The sequence below is a fragment of the Paramacrobiotus metropolitanus genome, unplaced genomic scaffold (assembly GCF_019649055.1).
Source record: "Paramacrobiotus metropolitanus isolate TYO unplaced genomic scaffold, Prichtersi_v1.0 Parri_scaffold0000078, whole genome shotgun sequence".
NCBI classification, from domain to species: domain Eukaryota; kingdom Metazoa; phylum Tardigrada; class Eutardigrada; order Parachela; family Macrobiotidae; genus Paramacrobiotus; species Paramacrobiotus metropolitanus.
In genome coordinates this window covers 116,357-135,868 of record NW_026570298.1, presented here as the reverse complement: position 1 = coordinate 135,868, position 19,512 = coordinate 116,357, and the positions used below count along the sequence as shown (strand labels likewise).

General features: G+C 46.8%; 3 protein-coding genes across 11 annotated transcripts; all 3 read right to left on the bottom strand.

Annotated features, from left to right (window-relative positions):
* Nucleotides 1-463: 463 nt before the first annotated feature.
* LOC129595453 (uncharacterized) lies at nucleotides 464-3,786 on the bottom strand. 8 transcript variants are annotated; one of them, XM_055492468.1, is made up of 4 exons: nucleotides 2,910-3,786; nucleotides 1,605-2,471; nucleotides 1,058-1,101; nucleotides 464-936 (listed from the first exon to the last, which is right to left on the bottom strand). In XM_055492468.1, exons 2-4 carry the CDS (start codon nucleotides 2,157-2,159, stop codon nucleotides 858-860), a joined length of 678 nt encoding a protein of 225 aa, XP_055348443.1. In that variant the 5' UTR covers nucleotides 2,160-2,471; nucleotides 2,910-3,786; the 3' UTR covers nucleotides 464-857. The 8 variants fall into 5 exon arrangements, 4 of the variants coding, with proteins under 4 accessions (XP_055348443.1, XP_055348444.1, XP_055348442.1 ...); XR_008691323.1 differs by lacking the exon at nucleotides 1,058-1,101 and having other exon boundaries at nucleotides 464-1,019; XR_008691320.1 differs by lacking the exon at nucleotides 1,058-1,101.
* A 5,572-nt stretch (nucleotides 3,787-9,358) lies between these two features.
* LOC129595476 (uncharacterized) lies at nucleotides 9,359-11,868 on the bottom strand. Of its 2 annotated transcripts, XM_055492500.1 has the most exons (4): nucleotides 11,813-11,868; nucleotides 11,007-11,756; nucleotides 10,001-10,852; nucleotides 9,359-9,772 (listed from the first exon to the last, which is right to left on the bottom strand). In XM_055492500.1, the coding sequence occupies exons 2-4, from the start codon at nucleotides 11,670-11,672 to the stop codon at nucleotides 9,620-9,622; spliced, it is 1,671 nt and encodes a 556-aa protein (XP_055348475.1). In that variant the 5' UTR covers nucleotides 11,673-11,756; nucleotides 11,813-11,868; the 3' UTR covers nucleotides 9,359-9,619. The 2 variants fall into 2 exon arrangements, with proteins under 2 accessions (XP_055348475.1, XP_055348474.1); XM_055492499.1 differs by having other exon boundaries at nucleotides 11,007-11,826.
* A 423-nt stretch (nucleotides 11,869-12,291) lies between these two features.
* Nucleotides 12,292-15,233, bottom strand: LOC129595468 (uncharacterized). Its single transcript, XM_055492491.1, has 3 exons — nucleotides 14,559-15,233; nucleotides 13,202-14,053; nucleotides 12,292-12,767 (listed from the first exon to the last, which is right to left on the bottom strand). Exons 1-3 carry the CDS (start codon nucleotides 15,231-15,233, stop codon nucleotides 12,612-12,614), a joined length of 1,683 nt encoding a protein of 560 aa, XP_055348466.1. The 3' UTR covers nucleotides 12,292-12,611.
* Between the last annotated feature and the right edge of the window lie 4,279 nt (nucleotides 15,234-19,512).

The window sequence follows — 19,512 nt, the reverse complement described above, 5'->3', positions numbered from 1 at the left end:
CTCTGTGTTCACAACATGCAGGGTACTGTTCTAAAACAAGCCAGGCCGTAATTAAAGGTATCGAACCGTGCATGCCGTCCTGGGCGGCTGGAAAACGACCCGTAATGAGCGGCGAGCGCTTCCAAACAAATTATTTGAAACAAATAAAATCAAAACAAATCGAACACCCGACGAACAAATTTTCTCCGTAGACTTCTTACCATGCTGACTTTAAAAATCCACGTGAGTTTTGGAAAAATTACACAACCGATGTCACAAATGAATAATTATTCAATTCCGACCAGCTACGAGAATAAGTACAGTCTGTACATACACAACCATATAAGTAAATAATTTGTATTTAGCCAATTCGTTATTTCGTACAATCGTACGAATAAAAAGGACAGGATGATAAATTCTACCGGTGTACTTGATACCGTCAAGTACAGTAGTCATCTTGGTGAATTGTTCTTATTCTGTGGAAATTTACAGCGCTAGGCATGAATTATGCCAGAATTATTCATCGCATCTGACTCTGATCTGAGCACATTCAAAAGTCATTAGTTCTCACAAATCACAATCTGCTAAATGCTAACCGCTTCCTCTGACTGCTTGTACAACAGAATCGAACACTCCCGTTTCCGACACCAAAACAGAAGGAGAAATCTGAAGCAGTGAACAAATCGGTAAAGTTAATAACTATGGCAGCTGCCCCACACAACCGTTCCCGACATCGACACAAGGACGACAGATAGCCGGTCACTGCACGTGTTCCACGTCGCTATCTTCTTCATCTTCGCTCCGTTCCATTTCCACGGGAAGGCGTTCCTTCAAAGCCCGCAGCGTGAGGGTGGTCAGCTTGGACACATCCACATCCTTCAGGTTGTCCAGTGTCCATTCGTGACCACGATACGGCGTCGTGGAGCGGGGATCGTGACTTTGCCAGTCCTTAAGATACTGTACAGTTCAACGCAATATTAATTGGGGTCATTGTGGTGAGGAACGGCCGGGGAAATGTACGCGCTAACGTTAATATGCCACTGCAATAATTCTCGTCATCTCTCTTGCTACAACATACATCGGCTGGACTTGCATAGTCCAGAAGACGGGGTGGGAACAGGGCTACAGAGCAAAATATAGACCAATGGGAACGCTTCTTTCCACATCATAATCAAGCAGATCATAGGCTCTTACAGTACTGAAAGCGTGGCTAACAGCGCTAGCTACAAAATAACATAAATCCACACCAGGAAAATTTAAGCAGCAATACACTATTTAAAGACATTTTCCAGACCTACAGAAAACTGTCGACTGGCACACATGGAGGATATGAACCAGTGGGACAGTGGAGTTACCGATCGAAGGATATTAAAAAAGGTCATGTAGGCACAGTATGGCAAGATCAGAAAACCATACTTCACGGATTTTTTAATATAAATTGTTTAACAACTTGCATCTGGATAAATGAATATTGCACTAAGTACTGTAATCAATTCCGGTGCTAATGCAGTCGAACTAAGTACAAATATACACGTAGTTATTACACTGAGTTTCAGTTAAAACACCACCAGTAAAAGAAAAAAAATGAGCAAAATCCCGTTCCCCAATGTAGCTGGCAATTTTACCTTCACGACCATTTCGCGAACGTCCTGCGATCCGGTGCGAATCCACTCCGCCATTTCCTCCAAATCCACTCCATCGCGAGACAGATGTGCCTCATAGAGATCCCGGAATTGTGCCTCCAAATCCGGGGCATCGAGTGTTACCGTCGCCTGCGGAATAACGGCGCTCATTTTCTCCAAAGACGTGAATTCACACCGTTGCAGACGAAGTTCACAGCAATACGGTGCTAAACTTTTTAGCGTCTTGGCTAGACGCTGGAACACTATCCTGCCTTCCTCTTCCACCTCGTCCTCCGTCACAGCAACGACACCGTTGTCGCCGTATTTATATCCGAAATTAAACTCCCAGTCCATCTCCACATGATGGAATATCAGTTGTTTCAGCCGGGTATTTCGCAGCACCCATTTAACCACCAGAAATGTACTATCGAGCTGTTCCGCGTACATATCCTCCAAAATAACCCGTTCCGTGGTGGCGGTGGTGCATTTCAGCAGGCCCGCCACGGCGCCGTAGACGTCGGTGAAATCCTCCTCTTCCAGTGGAAAGAACGGGTTCATCCGGAAGGAAACACGGTCCGGTCCGAAAACGGTCCGTTTTCGCGCTGTCGGCGCCGGTCAGCACGGTATTCCACAGCGGACACACGCGACGCAGCTTCTCGCGGATGACGCTGTCCAGCGAGTGGAAGATCTCCAGCAAGAGATGCGGTGCCGTTGGAGCACCCGCTCCACTTCCGGTTGGGCATCGTCGTCGGGGTGTTTGCGCTTTCTGGTCGCTTCCGTACCAATATGCACCTGATCTAGCCCGAGATTCTCCTGCTCGTTATGGAGCAAGCGCTGGGAGGCTTTTTGATTTAATTCGCATACTTGTTGCTGCGAAAAAAATACAATATAAAAATTATGTTTAATTATTCAAATATTTTTTAGAAAGGATTTTAAATAAATTAACAAAGAAAAGTTCTAGGCGACTAGGACGATTAAGATTCTGGTTAAGAATTTTCAAGCCGAGAGCGGCAAATTATTAAATAAATTATAAAGCAGACAAAAATTCCTATGGACAACTGCACCGGTTATACCGGATAGCTTAGCGCCAAAATAAAACAAAAATATCAGTGTGTAAAGTAAAAATAAAAATAAAATAATTATAATAAAATAATTATTAGAATTATATTAGAAAATAATTATTAGAATTATAACAACATTACAATACATCAGCATTTAATTCGCGGAAATCAGTAGAAATTTTGTAGCTGGTGTGCATATCTACATTCTACAGTATTGTAGTCAGATGAACATTATCGTAGCACGCACCACATCCTCTTCGGAGAAGGCTTCGGCGTCCCTTCGCTGCAGGTACTTGACGGTACCACCCAGAATGCTTATAACACGAACATCCTTCCTCTCCAGTTGGCGACGTAGACCATCAGACGCCTTAGAGGCGGGCATCGGGCAGAAACCATCGGGCAGGCGACATTCTCGCACAGCAAAGCAGTCCGGCGGCAGTGCTCGTTGGGCCAGCCACAGCTTGGAACGCGGGAAGCGCACCTGATCAGCGGAGAACAGTTCCGTTAGGCGGCGACCCTCCACGTCGACGGCGGCCCACACCAAGCTGCTTCCTGTGTGGGGAAAGAAGAACGGGCGCCGCAGCAACCGTCCCGGGTACCAGCACCATGCCGCACCCGGGTGCGGGCGACACAATACCTGCACGCTGGCATTTTGTACTGCCGTGGGGATCCTCTGGAGTTGTTCGTGATAATGTTTCTGCATCACGACATAACGGTCCAGGGAAGGGAGAAAAAGCTTGTCGTAGCTGATGAAGAGCGAGCGCTGTTCGCTGCATTGGAAATCCACGATCAGGCCGTTCTCCGTCATATCGATCACTTCGCCGTGCTGCAGGAGACCGTTCTCTGTTTACACATCCACCGAGTTCCACTGGAACACGGGATTGTAACCAAAATAACGTCCGTGATAAAGGTGCATTTTCAGCTAGCAGACAACAGGGAAAGATGAGAGTGGGAATCGTACAGATGGCTGAAGGTAAATTGAGAAAGCTATTCTACGGACTGCGCTGTACGGCTGTAGCGGCGCTGTACCAATATGTCTCAATGCTCAAACATTTCAGAAAAGTTCAACTATTGTATTTTGTGCTGCTGGCAGCTGGCTGTTGCACACTGCAAAGTGCAAACACTTCAAAGTCCAAAGGCAAAAACATAATTTTACCATGGAAATATGGAATCCATAGACCGTCACCATGGAGCGGTTGGTCACCATGGTCGATAAAAATTAAAACCATAGCTCCGTCACCGCCTCCGTGTGGCTTTTGCGAAGCAAAAATAATATGATTAATTTCATTGATAATAATCTAGCTTTATTGGGCAAAAGCCATCAATACAACAAAAACTGCATACGCAGAATACTACGCAAAATTATTTACATTCAAACATTAAAAAAACAACCAAAATCGTTAGCGCTATCAGTCATTTTAGAACGCATACTCAAAGTGCCCAAAACAGCAGCAGCATTTCCTTTTACAACAGCCAGGCTAAATCTCTGCTTTAAAAATGCAGTAGAACGGGGCTCCCCTGTGACGTCGCGAATCTTTCTGCCAACGAAACGAATAAGCTCCGCAAATGCAGGACCAAAGGTTCCAAAGGTCTCGACCGCCAGGGGATAAAGAAGATATCCCATTTCTTCCACAAACGCGTACTTACGACGTTTCCTGTCTTCGGCCAAAAGCGCAACACTTCCGGATGCACTCGCGCTTGCCCGCACGTGCGATAAGGCAACTGTGTCCCAACATGTAGCGTCCCAAACGAGCGCTTTGCCATCACGTACAGGGACGAGAGTCATGCCGTCTGGCCGCGTATTATTTATACCGGACAGTCCCAGTGGCTCGCTTTGACATGGATACCCAGCATGTTCCAAAGCACGCTTTGTTACGTCGTTGAGTTCGACATGTCTAGACCATCTTCCTCGGCTGCTGGAACAGGATAGGCCGTGGTGACCATTGGTTTCCACATGGCTTCCGCAGTTCACACAGTCGTGTTCTTCCACAACTGGAAGTCCGAACCTAAGTGCGATGCCAATACGCACTTCTTCATCCCGTAAGAACGTGCGCAAATTAGGTGCAGGCAAAGCATTTAGCCATGCGCCCGAATCACGGTGCAGCGCAGCTAAAAGTACGGCTCTGTTCGCTTCGTCGGTGGTCGTTTGCTTCATTAACAACACTGCTTGGTCAATCAACGGTCGATCCCATGCAGACTGGAACTTTCTCTGATCCATAGCAGGGGGTTCACAGTTGGTTTCTTCAGACCATCGCAGCACAATTGGATCGAGAAGTGTCTCCGTTGCAGGGCGGTAGATCATCGAGACTAGGGAAGTAACCGAATACGCCGATGCCAGAAAGGCAGGGAAAACTACCGATGTCGTACTCCGTAGCCCCATTCCCCCATCCCTGATAGGGAACGACATCTGGGTCCACTGTGCGTCGTTCAGGCGGACGTTAAGAATGGACTGCAAACCGGCACGGACGATGTCATCCAGCGATGCAATCAACGCCACGTGCTCATAACATCTGCTTGTGCGGAATCCATAGAGCAGTTTTGGTATCAGTAAACAATTTCGCAAAAGGTATAAGCTGTAATGTGCAGGTATCAGTTTGAGTCGCGATATGAAATACTGCAGCTGCACGGATTTACTGCGGAGGAAAGTCTCGCACGCCGCTGTCGTTAAAGGAGCTCCAAGAAGTGTGCTTTCTTCTTCCTTAGAAACGGCCATTTCGGGGAATGCAGTGAGCACCATTTGAACAGCATTTAACCGATCCGCAGTGAATTGTCCCACGCTAAAAACTTCGCATTTGCTGAGATTGAGCTCCAGTCCCATTCTTAAACCGCGTGCAATGATCAGTCGAATGGCTGCAATAACTTTTTCCACGAAACCAGCTAGGGTGACGTCATCAAGGTATCCAACTGCTATGTCACACTGTAAGCCTTCGAAGAGTGGAAGTGTTGCAAGGCCATATCCAAACGGACCAGCGGGATCGCCTTGCTGTACACCAGTTTCTGAAGACAAAAGGAACTTGCCGCAACTCAGGTGTGACGCATGCCGGTAGGACTGCCAGAAGTAGCGGAAATATGCAGGGAATTTTTCACGTACAGCAGTCAGCAGAACGTCCCGACGCAATGTATTGAAGGCGTTTCTGAAATCGAGTTTTACAATAACGCGCGCGTCCGCATGTGTCGTTTCCACGTAACTCCGAACAGCATGCGCGGCAGCTTCTGCGCCTCCCCTTACGCCGACGTCGAGTTGCACGGGAGAAAACATAGCGGCTGCTTCTTCGGCGCACCTGCTGCTGACAATTTTTGAAGTCAATCGCCGTAGCGTATCCCCTACAGCGATTGGTCTCACTCCTCCATCTTTTTTTCCCAGTGGAATTAAATTGGCGCCAAAAAAATACGGCCGAATATCATTAGGTATGTCTGTGCTGAGAATCATATTCGTCAGATCGGTGAGTGCGAGACATAGATCACTTTGCTGATCATCCTTGCGATTTAGAAGGTCTTTCAAATGTTGCGGGCGAAGGCCGAAAATACCTGCCGCTGATCCGGTGGGAAAACTGAAAACAGCGTTCATTACCTCCGCTGGGGAAACTGGTGGTGGTAAGAAGGAGTCATCGGGTGTGGGAGGGAACTGGCAGTCGTCAGGTGCTGGCGGGTGCTTATCCCGTAGTACTTGAGCCGTTTCAGCATTAATCTCGGCCAGTTTATCATCTTCCAGCAGTATCCTAATAGCTCCTTTAATGTTAGCATCTTGGAACATAGAATTTACTGAAGCACGTAGATTATCCTGTGCGGAAATATTATTTCTGGCTTGTTCGCGACGGGGCAGAGAATGGCGGTTTGCAAGGGACAAATCTGCCAGGTTCTTCCTAATTACGGAGGTGAGAGATTCTCTGCGAAGAGTTTTGGTAGGTGGGAGCGATAAAGCGGTCGGTGCAAACAACCGCAGTGCGGTCCAGGTAGCTGACGAATTCTTGCGCACGCAGTTCCTAATCAAATCGGTCAGCACTTGAGCACATTGGTGACGCACCGCCTTAGGCACACGTTTCGGAATGTGGTATCGCTCGCCTTCCAAGAAGGAATGTAAAGGGTGCTTCTGAGTCCCTCCGGGTGGCGTTAACGGAGGCTGGGTAGAGGAGGAACCAGTAGCGAGCTTGCGGGAACAAGCTTTCGTGTGGGCAGCTAATCCAGCTCCCTGCGTGAAACACTTTTTGCAGTGCGGGCAAGGCTGATCGCGAGCCATAGTTATAGTAAGAATGGAGAAAGACCAACCTAATGCGTCCGGAGGGAGGCAGGATGCCCAGGAGAATCAGGCCGCCGCGAGCAGCTTCCCATTCCGTGGCACTTTCCCATTCCGTGGTACGGTGCCACGGTTAGATTCTCCGAAGCCACCCTTGCAGTCGACAGGAAAGCTCACTATCGACGCGCTGGGAAATTTAGCGCAAAAATGTCCATCCAGATCCTTCCCAGTGTACTTCGTGCTTCACAAAATTGTAAAAAAAATGTGGATGAATTTCGTAATAAAACTCCGATAAAAATCCTAGAAAAGTCCTATGATAGGTCAGGCCCGTCGCGAGACCCCTGTGCAATTTTCAAAAAAAACTCCTCCTACAGTTTTCATCGGAAAATTTTTCTGAATACACCATTGGATTCGTCGTGAAATTCTGAACAAAACGGTTGAGGCCGATTTTTGAAATTCACATTTCCCCCTAGACCCTCACTACGGGCGGTCCCCAATTCGACAGCCTGACTTCTGGGGAATTCCCCCGTGCACTTTCAAAAATATATTACTCTACAGTTTTTATCGCATATTTTTTCTGAAAACATTCCTGAACTCGCCGTAAAATTCTGAACAAAACGGTTGAGGCCAAATTTCAAAATTCGTTCCTCCCCAAGCACGTCCACCCGGGCGGTCGCCTATGTCACAACCCAAGTTTTGGGGCTTTCCCCCCTGACCCCTCAGAAATAGAGAAACCATTTGCGCTTGAAATACTAATTGTATCGCTGAAAATGGCTCGAGAAGGTGTCTTTGACTGCCCTTGGGGGCCAGGGGGGAATGCCCCAAGAACTGGGCTGTCGCATTGGCGACCGCCCGCAGTAACGATCTGGGGGGAAATGCGAATTTCAAAAATCGGCCTCAACCGTTTTGTTCAGAATTTCACGACGAATCCAATGGTGTATTCAGAAAAATTTTCCGATAAAAACTGTAGGAGGAGTTTTTTTTTGAAAATTGCACAGGGGTCTCGCGACGGGCCTGTGATAGGTTAAGTTATGTGTTTTTATTATTATGATTAATTTCATTGATAATAATTATTTTACTAGTACAAGTAGTAGATTCGATTTTAACTTGTACGAGTACGAGTATTATAATTCATAACGCAATTTGTGGTATGCGGTAGAGGGGCGGTGCCGGTGCAAGCACGCTCATTGGCTGTACGAGTGGTCTAACCAACAGAGAATTCAGCATAGCGCTAACAGGGCAAACTACAGATGCGCAGTATAACCCAGATCTATGATGCCGAATTTCATGGTGCAATGCGCTGGCGGCAATAAGTTACTGCTGCCACAGATTTCCATGTGACAGCTAACATTTCCTTGTAGAGCACATTTTTCTGTACAGTTTGGTTATAGTCTAGGTTTTGCTAACAGATCATTAGCTGGATGAGCAGTATTTAAAGTCACTGTTTCGAGCATATGCTTAGCGACAGAAACAGCGACTTCCGACCACTCGCAGGTTTTCACGAACTGCCGTCCGTGCGCGGCTGCCCTGGCGCATACCGTCAATGGAGTTGTGCAGTATGTAATCGGCATTATATAATTCAGGGTTTAATAAATAATTCAAAGTTTTAGACGAATCTGCGTTTTGGGAATGATGCTAAGCGGCATACGTGACACGTCAAGCAAAAATAAAAAATATTCAAACAATAAAATTTAAACGGTTTTGATGTGCGTAAGTATCTTAAAAATGGGCTGCACATTAGAGCGATAGAGGTTAGAGCGATAGAGCGATTTGCCTGGCGGCATGTGAATTCACTGTGGAGTCTGGACATGATTGCACTCAACGGCGACATTGCTGAATGTTGAATCAACTGACGCGGACGGGTTGATTCGGCAGAAAGGTAAATGAGCCGGCCACCGTGCCATGACTTCGGCAGTCCGGCCGAATAGTGGAACCCAACCACCAATCTGCCGAATTTCGCCCATTTCGCCCCACATCACCCGCCACCCACGGGATGCCTTCTTAATTTGCGTGGCTTTGTACGCGGCGCTGGTGATGGTCAACCAGTGGAAATACCGTGCTCTACTCACCGTGACGTCCGGGCCCTCCACCGAACTGCATGCGAAATCTCGCTTCTACTCGACCACCGTTGAGCAGATGTCGTTCCACTAGCGCTGTCTCTCCACTAGAGGCGAACGAGGCTGTTGTGCTATTAACTGTTTTCTTCACTTCTCAGTTCTCGTGAATTAACCATAAATTCTTTCCCTGTCCGCGTATAATGAGCGCGAATATATCGCAGTTACCTATTAGATCTTTCTCTTGCGAAAACAAAAACGAGCCAGACCGTTGCCCGGTGCAGACTGCCGGCAGCGACCAGCTACGACGCAACAGTTAAGATAAACTTAACAAAGATACACCCCTTGGTCCCATTTATATTCATACTGGCTTTAATTTCGTAACATTAGCCATTTCAAACAAAAAGAAAGACCATTTCTGCAGGACGTACAAATCCTAACTTTTTTGTCACTTTTAGACACATACGTCCGAATAATAAAAGAACTCAGTACTGACAAGTAAAAGGAATTAATTAACTAAAACCGCAACAGCGTATCATTTGCTGTACCAGTCACAGCGAAAGCGGCAAACGAAAGAGGAACCTTGAAAAGGTTCTCGGCTTTCCCATTTCGGCGATTGGCGCAGCTGTTCGCAGGCATTATTTTTCCCGGCGATTTCCATGTTCATCGTCAAGCGCCTCCCGGAGGGATTTCCTTCAAGGCACGCAGTGTAATGGTGGTCAGCTGGGACACATCCAGATCCTCAAGATTCTCCACCGTCCACTGGCGGACACCATAACGTGTCGTCGGTCGCGGATCAAACGTCTGACAATCCATCAGAATCTGCATGCGACAAACACATTCCGATTTGCATGATTTCCTATATACGTGTTTCCCATTTATAATTTAAATCACACAACAGACTCAGCTTCAATGCTCTACCCGTAGTAACACTTCACAAGCATCAAGGAGTTTTACAGTGTTCTACTATCTACAGAGTACCGTAAATCCCGGCCGCGTGGCAAATTGTTTGCCACCGTTGTCAACATGGCACTGCTATTTGTTGTATACCTGCGCCACCATCTCGCGAAATTCTTCCGATCCTGTGCGAATTCGTTCGGCTAATTCCTGCAAATGTAATCCGTCGCGTGACAAATGGGCCTCGTAGAGGTTCCACCATTGTGTTTCAATCGTCGCTACATCCAGGATAATCATCGCATCCGGAATAATGGCCTTCATCCGTCCGCTGCAGCTGAATTCACACTGACGCAGCCGCAAGTCCCCGCAATACGGAGCCAAACCCTTCAACCCCTCAACAACTGCCGACAGATATCGAAACCTCAACCGGCCTGCAAACCATACTCCCATCATCAGCTGCCCGTCACTGCCGACACTCTCCCGGAAGATACAATCATCCCAGTGGAATGTCACACGATGCAGGATGAGATGTTGAACGTGGACACCGCGCATGAACCGGCCAATTACCCTCACGACTTCCTCCGCGTACTCGCCCCGGACATGCTCGACAATCAGCCGTTCCGTCGACTGGTCGATGCTCTGCAGCATCCCCCCGACCGCCATGTAGACACTGGTCAATTCTGGCGAATCCATGGAGAAGTACGGGTTCGGTGCGAAGGAAACACGTACAGTTTTATGGCTGTCGGCGCCCGTCAAGATTTCATTCCACAGCGGACAGACGCGGCGCAGTTGCAGACAGCTGACGTCATCGAGTGAGGCAAAGATCTCGCGCAAGAGGTGTGCTGCTACGGGTAAAACACATTCCGTCTCCGACTGCGCATCGTCGTCAGGGTATTTGCGCTTTCTTGTTGTGTCCAAGGACGACATGCCTGATTCGTGTTGGTAGACCTGCTCCGGGGCCTCCAACTGTGCAACGCTCCCCAGTGTCATCTCGTACGCGTTTTTCTGTTGATAGATCAAACGCAAAATCAACAGAAGCATTTATTTTCGTAAATAAAATTCTATTTGTGTTCTTCACTTTTGGTAGATTGGATAAGAGCAGTTCACATGTGATTCTGTAATAGAGAATCCTTACATTACCAAAATTAATAAAACGCACCAGTTCTTCCTCCGTCAACGGTTGCCCATATCGTCGCTGCAGAAACGCCACCGTTTGACCGCCAATGGACACAATACGCAAAGGTCGGGTCGTATCGATGCGACGACGGAACCTGCTCTCTAATTCCGATGTAACCGTCGACCAGTAATTCGCTGGCAAACGACATTCACGTACACCGAAGCTTTGCGGATTAAGCGCTCGGCTGGCCAGCTGCCTCTCGGACGGCGGAAAACGCATCTGGTCGACGGGGAACAGTTCCATCTGCCCCAAACCATCCACTTCCACCGTCGCAATCACCAGGCCGATAGTTTCGAAGATCATGGGCTTGCTGAGCAATCGGCCAGGATACCACAGCCAGGCAGCACCCGGATGCCGGCGCCACAACACTTGCACGCTGGCGTTCTCCGTTGCCAGGCGGGTCAAATCGGGTTCTTGGCGCCACGTGCGGTACGGCTCCGAACACCGGGCAACGGAAGCGGTGAAAATTTTGTCGTAACTGACTAACTGTGATCGCTGCTCGCTGCAGTGGAAATCCACAATCAGACCGTTCTCCGCCACGTTGATCACTTCGCCGTGCTGGAAGAGACCGCTCTCCGTCAGCACATCCACCGAGTTCCACTGGTTAACTCGATGGATGTCAAAGGATTTTAATCCGCAAATGAGCATTCTTCTGCTAGCAACTGTGCCAAGGAACTTTTAATAAACAGAAACGGCAAGGCGGGATAATAATGGAACAACTGAACAACTAAACTGAAATGAGGAACAATCAAAATTTTAAAAACGGACTGCAACAGATGTGTGCTTACCGGTTAGTTCATGTTTTAACTTGCAAATGCTGGCATGAGCGTCAGATGATTTTTCGCGAAGACGCATAAATCGGAGTACAGTACGACTGTACGAGTATGCAATGCAGCACTTGTGAGCAGATTCAGCAGAGGTTGAAATACTAGTACTGTAGATAGATTCCAGTACGCCCGTGCGCGTTGATTGGGTAGCTCCAACCAACCAAAGCCGTTGCAAACTCTTTAATTGGTTAAATACCAGCAGTTACATTTGAGAATTCAGAAATAAGTTCCATTCAATTCAGTCTCGGATCGGATTCTCCGTCCGCCCAGTGGGTCTCATAAATAATGGAGCGAGGTACTGTATAATGTGAGGTAAAACTTCTTTACGCCTTTTCGTAGAAAAATATTTAGCTAAATAGAGTGAACCACAATTAATCCACTGTTCAGAACTTCCGACGCTGCCAGCCAAAGCCATTACTAGAATAGAACAAAGCCAAGAAACGACCGTAATACTAGGTCACGTAGCCCCGAGAGCTTCGCTGATTAGAGGGGAGCGCAGACCAACGTCTCACAACAGAGAGTACAAAAGAAGTCATGGCAGTACTTCTCACAGTCTGCTAAGTGCTAACCGCTCCCCTGATTGATTGTACTAAAGAAATCAAACACTCCAGTTTCCGACACCAAAATCAAGAAATCTGAAGCAATGAAGAGATGTGCTAGCTAATAATTCTGTTAACTGCGACACAACCGTTCCCGATATCGACGTAACTCGACGCCAGATGGGCCATTAATGCGCTGCTTCAACTTCGTCATCTTCCAGTTAAATCTTCTCCAGTGGGAGGCGTTCTTTCAAAGCACGCAGCGTGAGGGTGGTCAGCTTGGACACATCCAGATCCTTGAGGTTGCCCAGTGTCCATTTGTGACCACGATACGGAGTCGTGGAGCGCGGATCGCGACTTTGCCAGACCATAAGATACTGCAATCAAGCAAAATATTATTCGGCGCTTAAGATCTTCGCTGCAGGGTTTAGGGAGGGTGTGAATTAAAAGCGTAATTAACAACGTTAGCTATATATACGGTACATTAGGATAAGCAGAATAGCGGTACACTGGTCAAGGACACATTCCGGAGCTGAAGAAAATTGTTGGCTGGCATACATTCAGGATGTATCAGGAAGGTCACGCATCGAAACAGAGATTAGAAAATCTTTCTTCAAAGGATTTTGAAAGGATAAATTACTTTAAATATATCCGGATAAATTAATACTGGGCTACCGAGTTTAACGCTCAATGCAATTTAACTAAGCCCGTGCAAATGCGCAGGATTTTCGTAACGGTATACAGAACCTAATAAATATTAAAATAAGCAAAACTGCGTTCACCAGTGCTTCTATCGTACTTGGCATTTTACCTGCACGACCATTGCACGAAGGTTTTTCGCTCCGGTTCGAATCCACTCCGCCATCTCCTCTAAATTCACTCCCTCGCGAGATAGTTGCGCCTCGTACAGATCCCAGAATTGTGCCTCTATATCCGCTGCATCCAGTTTCACTGTCGCGTGCGGAATAATGACGCTCATTTTTTCCAGAGAACTGAACTCGCATCGTTGCAGGCAAAGTTCATCGCAATGCGGTGCCATACTCTTCAACATTTTGGCTAGACGCCGGAAGATTATCCTTCCCTTTTCCTGCACCTCCTCCGCAGCAGCGGCACCGTTATCGATATATTCATATCCTTCATATCCGTAATTCAATTCCCAGTCCATTTCCACACGATGGCATATCAGTTGTTTCACACGAATATCCCGAAGCACCCGTTTAACCACCACCACTGCAATATCGAGCTGTTCTGCGCACAGATCCTCGATAATGACCCGTTGTGTTTTGCCATTGGTGCATTTGAGCAAAACCGCCACGGCGCCGTAAACGTCGGTGAAATCCTCCTCTTTTCGTGGAAAAAACCGGTTCAGCCGGAAGGAAACACGGACTATTGTCACGCTGTCGGCGCCGGTCAGCACGGTGTTCCACAGCGGACAGACGCGGCGCAGTTTTTGGCGGTTGACGCTATCCAGTGAGTGGAAGATCTCCAGCAGCAGATGCGTCGCGGATGGCAGTACACATTCGACTTCCGGTGGTGCGTCGTCGTCAGGGTGCTTGCGCTTTCTGGTCGCTGCCGCAATGACAGTTACTTCTAGTCCAAGCTTATCCTGCTCGTCACTGAGCACGCGATGGGAGGTTTTTTCGGTCAACTCGCGCACTTCTTGCTGCGAAATTATAACAGAAAATAGTACTTAATTGTGCAAATATTATTCTTTAAAAAGGGAATTAAACAAATTTACAAGTAGAAAAAGGTCTAGATCTAGGCGACTAGGACTTGCACTTATCACTAAGCAATATACGGTTATGACTAAGTAATTAGCACGGTATTGCACTACAGCAAGTAATTCGAGCGATTAAGATTCTGGTTAAGAAATTTCAAGTTGCGAATATAAGCAGAGAAACATTCCATGGATAATTGCACCGATTGTAACACTCTCAGCACATAACTTATACGCCACAATACCATACAGTTGTATGGCATACACCAAACTAGCACGCCAAATAAAACTAAATCAAATTATGCTGAAAAATATTGTAATAAAATAATAATTCAAATAATTCAGCATCTAATTTGCAGAAATCAGCTGGGATTATGTAACTGATGTGCATATCTACAGACACTACTCGTACAGTAGTCAGATAAACATATTATTATGGTGTTGGACGCACCACTTCCTTTTCTGTCACGGCTTTGGCGTTTCTTCGTTGCAGGTACTTGACTGCACCACCAAGAATGCTTATGACACGAACGTCACCTTTCTCAAGCTCCAGTTGTCGATGGAAATCATCAGCTGCCTTTGGCGTGAGGGTAACCCAAAATTCATCGGGCAGGCGGTATTCTCGCACTACAAAGTAGTCCGGCGACAGCGCTCGTTGTGCCAGCTGCTGCTTGGACGGCGGGAAGCGCACCTGATCAGCGGAGAACAGTTCCGTTAGTCGGCGACCGTCCAAGTCGACGGCGACCCACACCAGGCCGATCTGCAAGCATGGAAAGCAGAACGGGAGCCGCAGCAACCGCCCAGGATACCAGCACCATGCAGCACCCAGGTGCGGGCGACACAAAACCTGCACGCTAGCGTTCTCCGTTGCCGCGGGGTTCGGCTGCAGTGGTTCATACCAGTGTTGCTGCATCAAGGAATAGGGAAACCAGGACGGGTGCAAGGCATTGTTGTAGCTGACCAGCTGCGCTCGCTGTCCGTTGCAATGGAAATCCACCATCAGCCCGGTCTCCGCCACATTGATCACTTCGCCGTGCTGGAAGAGACCGCTCTCTGTCAGCACGTCAACCGAGTTCCACAGGTACACGGGAGTTTTTCCAAAAAATCGTCCACGATAATGGTACATTTTTAGCTAACACTGTAAAATATTGCAGTACACTATAAAATAATGTTGGCAAGTGCGCAAACACTTTGCTCGTTGAGCAAACCCACGTACTAAGCAGCAAAGCCTGCAAATTTAGAAAGACTCCAAAGTTCGAAGCCAGAAAAGCATACAGTGAAGCACCTCGTAACGTACACCCTTTGGCTTTTTATAGCATTGACCCCTTTATTACGTACATGCGGCTGGGAACCGGACTGCCCGGCATATTAAAACACAGGAGCAGGAGCAGAATCCGAGAAACGGTTGAAAAAGGCGCCGATGGGGGAATGGAACCCCGGCTACGTCGTTAGATCCGCGTATACAGTACCACTGCACCACGGCGCAATACGTTGAAATCATTAGAAGGACTTTATCGCTGTAAGTGAGCCGCTTCTCTGCTCACCTCTGTATAAATAAAACGTACACCGATCCCGGAACGATTGATCATATTAACTGAGGAACATTCAAACCCCTGCGCTACATACATCTGGCCGAGAAATAGAAAAATCAATTTCACAGAAAGCTCCGGTTTGTAGCTCAAAGTCTGCAGAATGCCGGATCTTGCGATGCTAAACAGCGACAAGGTAGAAAATAACGAAATCAGTGACCTGGCTGGCCTTGCAGTTTTTCCTTCGTTGTCGCAACGTATGCATTAGCATCACGGCGCGGTTGGTACTGCACAGGCTCTAAGCATACCTATGCCAGATACATGCCAGGAAAGCTACAGATACAGATACATGAGCATATGCCAGATGACAGATACATAAGATACAGATATAGATAAGAATCATAAGATACATAAGAAGATAAGATACATAAGATACAGATACATAAGCATATGCCAGATACATGCCAGGAAAGCTTTTGTGCCAGGAAAGCTTGGAAGCCAGGAAAGCTAGTTAGTTTACAAGTAAAAAGTCGAAAGAATACACGGACAATTACTAGAGTAGAGCAAACCTCGGGAAATGGCGCATTTGACATCGGCTGCTAAAAGCCGGAATCGATACCTGCTTTTTCCTTGTCCAGACAACAGTGGGAGAAATATTAGAACTAAGGCTCCAACCAAACGCTAGTTTCAATGTCTTTGCGGGAAGTTTGCACAGATCTACTTCTAATGATTATGCATGATGTATGAGATATTGTGCAATGCACAAGACCGTCGGGAAATTTACACGTACAGAAACAGCGAGTGCATGCTGAGGGCACTGTTATCGCCTTGAGGATGGCCACAAAGGGAAAATTGTTGGAATGGAAAACTGTCCGCATTCAGATCGCTTCTAATGCACCGACTTTCGTTTCACCACCATCCATTAGGCGATTACGGTTATCGTGATTCGTTAATACGAGTGTTCCTGAATATTAGGCACGCACCAGCCAGCCATGCCAAATTCGTGTTTAAAATGGTATGACATGGCGTGCCGTATTATGTACGTAGTTGGGTGTAAGTCGCGTGGCCCATGAATTCATATTTTTCGCTGTATTCTTTCGTGCTAAATGCTAATCATCCGGACCGGCTGGTGCATTGAGGCTGATGAAAATAAAATTGCTTCTTGCTTGTGACCTTTACGTAAGCATGCCGGTTTATCCTGGTTGGACGCGGACAGAACGCGGGCCGCCGACAGTTCGTGATTCGTTAATAGGAGTGTTCCGCCGATCTCAACAGTCGATCTACCGAGAGTTTATAAATTAGTGCTAATAAGGACTATCAACTTACGCATTTCAATTCCGCACAAACCACGGCGCTTATTTCCGAATTGTTGGTTAGAGTACATCATTACCAAGAGCAAGACAGTATGCATTTATATGGAGAAAAAGGTCGACACATTGGTCCCGTGTACCAGTGGAACTCGGTGGATGTGCTGACCGAGAGTGGTCTGTTCCAGCACGGCGAAGTGATCGACGTGGCGGAGAACGGGTTGATCGTGGATTTTCACTGCAGCGGACAGCGAGCGCATTTCGTCAGCTACGGCAAAATCTTTGACGCCTCCGCAAAGTATCGACAAGGGGATAGTGGACTGGAGTGGGGTCGCAAGGCGATGGAAGGCGCAAGACTGCAGGTGCTGTATCGCTCGCATCCGGGTGCTGCTTGGCTATGGTATCCTGGCCGAATGATCAGTCTGGCTATGGTATACGACTATTCCGACATCCGCCTGCTCGTCGCCCAAGTGCAGCATGATGGCCAGGAAGAAACCCATTTTTTCCCAACTGACCAGGTGCGTTTTCCGCTGTCCAAGAAAGATCTGGCCAAACGAGAACTGCAGAAGGACGCTTTCGTGGTGAGAGAAATAGAATGCCGGTTGCCGGAGATTTATTGGTCGACTGGCACATCCGGGCTACATGTACAAATAGAAGATATCACCCGCCGCCGAATCGAAGTGATGTGGACTGTGCACATTGTTTCCGTTGTCAGTGGAATGCTCAGGTTCCTGCAGCGCCGGGATGAATGGCCACTGAATGAAGAAACAATGGTCCATATGAATAATTTTGGCATAGACTAACCAGGGAACATTTTCCGCCTCCAAATACAAAAAATTCTCATTTTTGTAAAATGGTAGTATACTATTGTAGTATGCTTAAAACATTATTCTTGTCTGCCATCGTCAAGGGGGCGTGGCCAGACAACAATTAAAAGTTTGCATACTATCACATACTATGTAATGCAGTGCAGTATATGTTATTATTTTGTAATTATTATGTTAACGTTTTCCTGCAGCACCGTGGACTGTTGCAGCTGTCGAGTAATGATGTAAAAGAAGCAGGGCCTAAAATAGTGGAAAGTCAATGATGGACGCCCCCCTGAGGGGGGACGTTTAGCCTCCCCCCCCTTAGGGGGGCTAGATGATTTTAGCAAAGTGTTTTCGCACTAAAGTAATTCCGTTATTGTTAATTGGTCGATTGCACTTTTTTTTCGTGGTTGGCTTAAACCGTGTTCATTGTACAATCTGGTGTGAGGAATACCGGTATAATAATATTATTATGTGCAGCAATGAACTTTATTGCATTTATAGCTACAGAAAGACTAAAAACCGAAAAAAACTAAAACTAAAAGAATTGCAACTAAAAAAGCGCGCTCAAAACTCGAAGCAGTAGCTTGCATTGCATAATAACACGAGCAATGCATATTACAACCCGGCAAATGCAAGGAGTGAATTTAAGTTTTAAGTTTTTTAAAAACGCCATGGTAATAATCCTGATTACAAGAGGGCGCCGTTTCACGCGGGCGGCGGTCTTTTTCTTTAAGCGACAGCCGCACGGCCGGCCTGACGTCGTATTCACAACCGGCATATTAAACGTTACGTATAGGTATTTACGGACGGTATCGTTTGATAAGCTCGAGCGCAAAGGATCTTTAAGGAGATTATACTTTGAAATTAGTCGCTCCACATCACAGGAATGAGGTGTTGCAGCCAAAAATCGCGCTGGCGCTGTCACTATGGTTTTCCACTGAGGATGAGCAATAGCCACCTGGAATAAAAACTGTGAACTTAATTTTAGCTTCTGCAACGCCCATATGATCTGAATTTGCATGAGGTTATGGCTTCCAACAATCATGTGTGAAATCATATTGTGCTTATTTACCGCTAATGCTTCCCGCGAGGTCGCATTTGGGAACTGATGTGCAATCTCCCGATATTCAAGTGCAAACTCCTCCAGTGATAATTCGGGTACCAGCAATGAATGTGCAATTTAAGTGATTTGCTCGTTACTTTCGACGCAAACTTGACGAGCGGTTTCACTGCATCCAACGTTTCACCATCAATCGACATGCGCTCTTCCACGAAATTAATCAAACTGAGTACAATTTCCGTTCTTACTGCTTGAAAGTCACGGCAGTCCGAAACAAATAAATTAGCGGCTTTACCACGGCGACTTTTCTGTGTAAAAGAAAAACCGCGCCACTCCCACGAAATTCGACCGCTAGAGTCAATTGTTTTTAGCTCTTCACAAAACGACTCTTCAGTGCCGCCGATCAAACCATGCTCACTTGCAAGCAGTGACTGCAAATTTCCGCGCAACATACCGACTTGCATGTCGATATCTGTCAATATGAGGCTGTCTGACTGCAGGTTTTTTTGAAACCGCTTAAAAATACTTACCAGGGCACATTTTCCGGGTCCAAATTCAAAAAAATCTGATCTTTGGCATAAACGTAGTATACCATCGTAGTATATTTAAAAACATAATTTCAGCTGCTGACACTCAAAGGGCGTGGCTAAACAAAATTCATAAGTAAATAATACTGCATGTTATTACTCTGCACTAG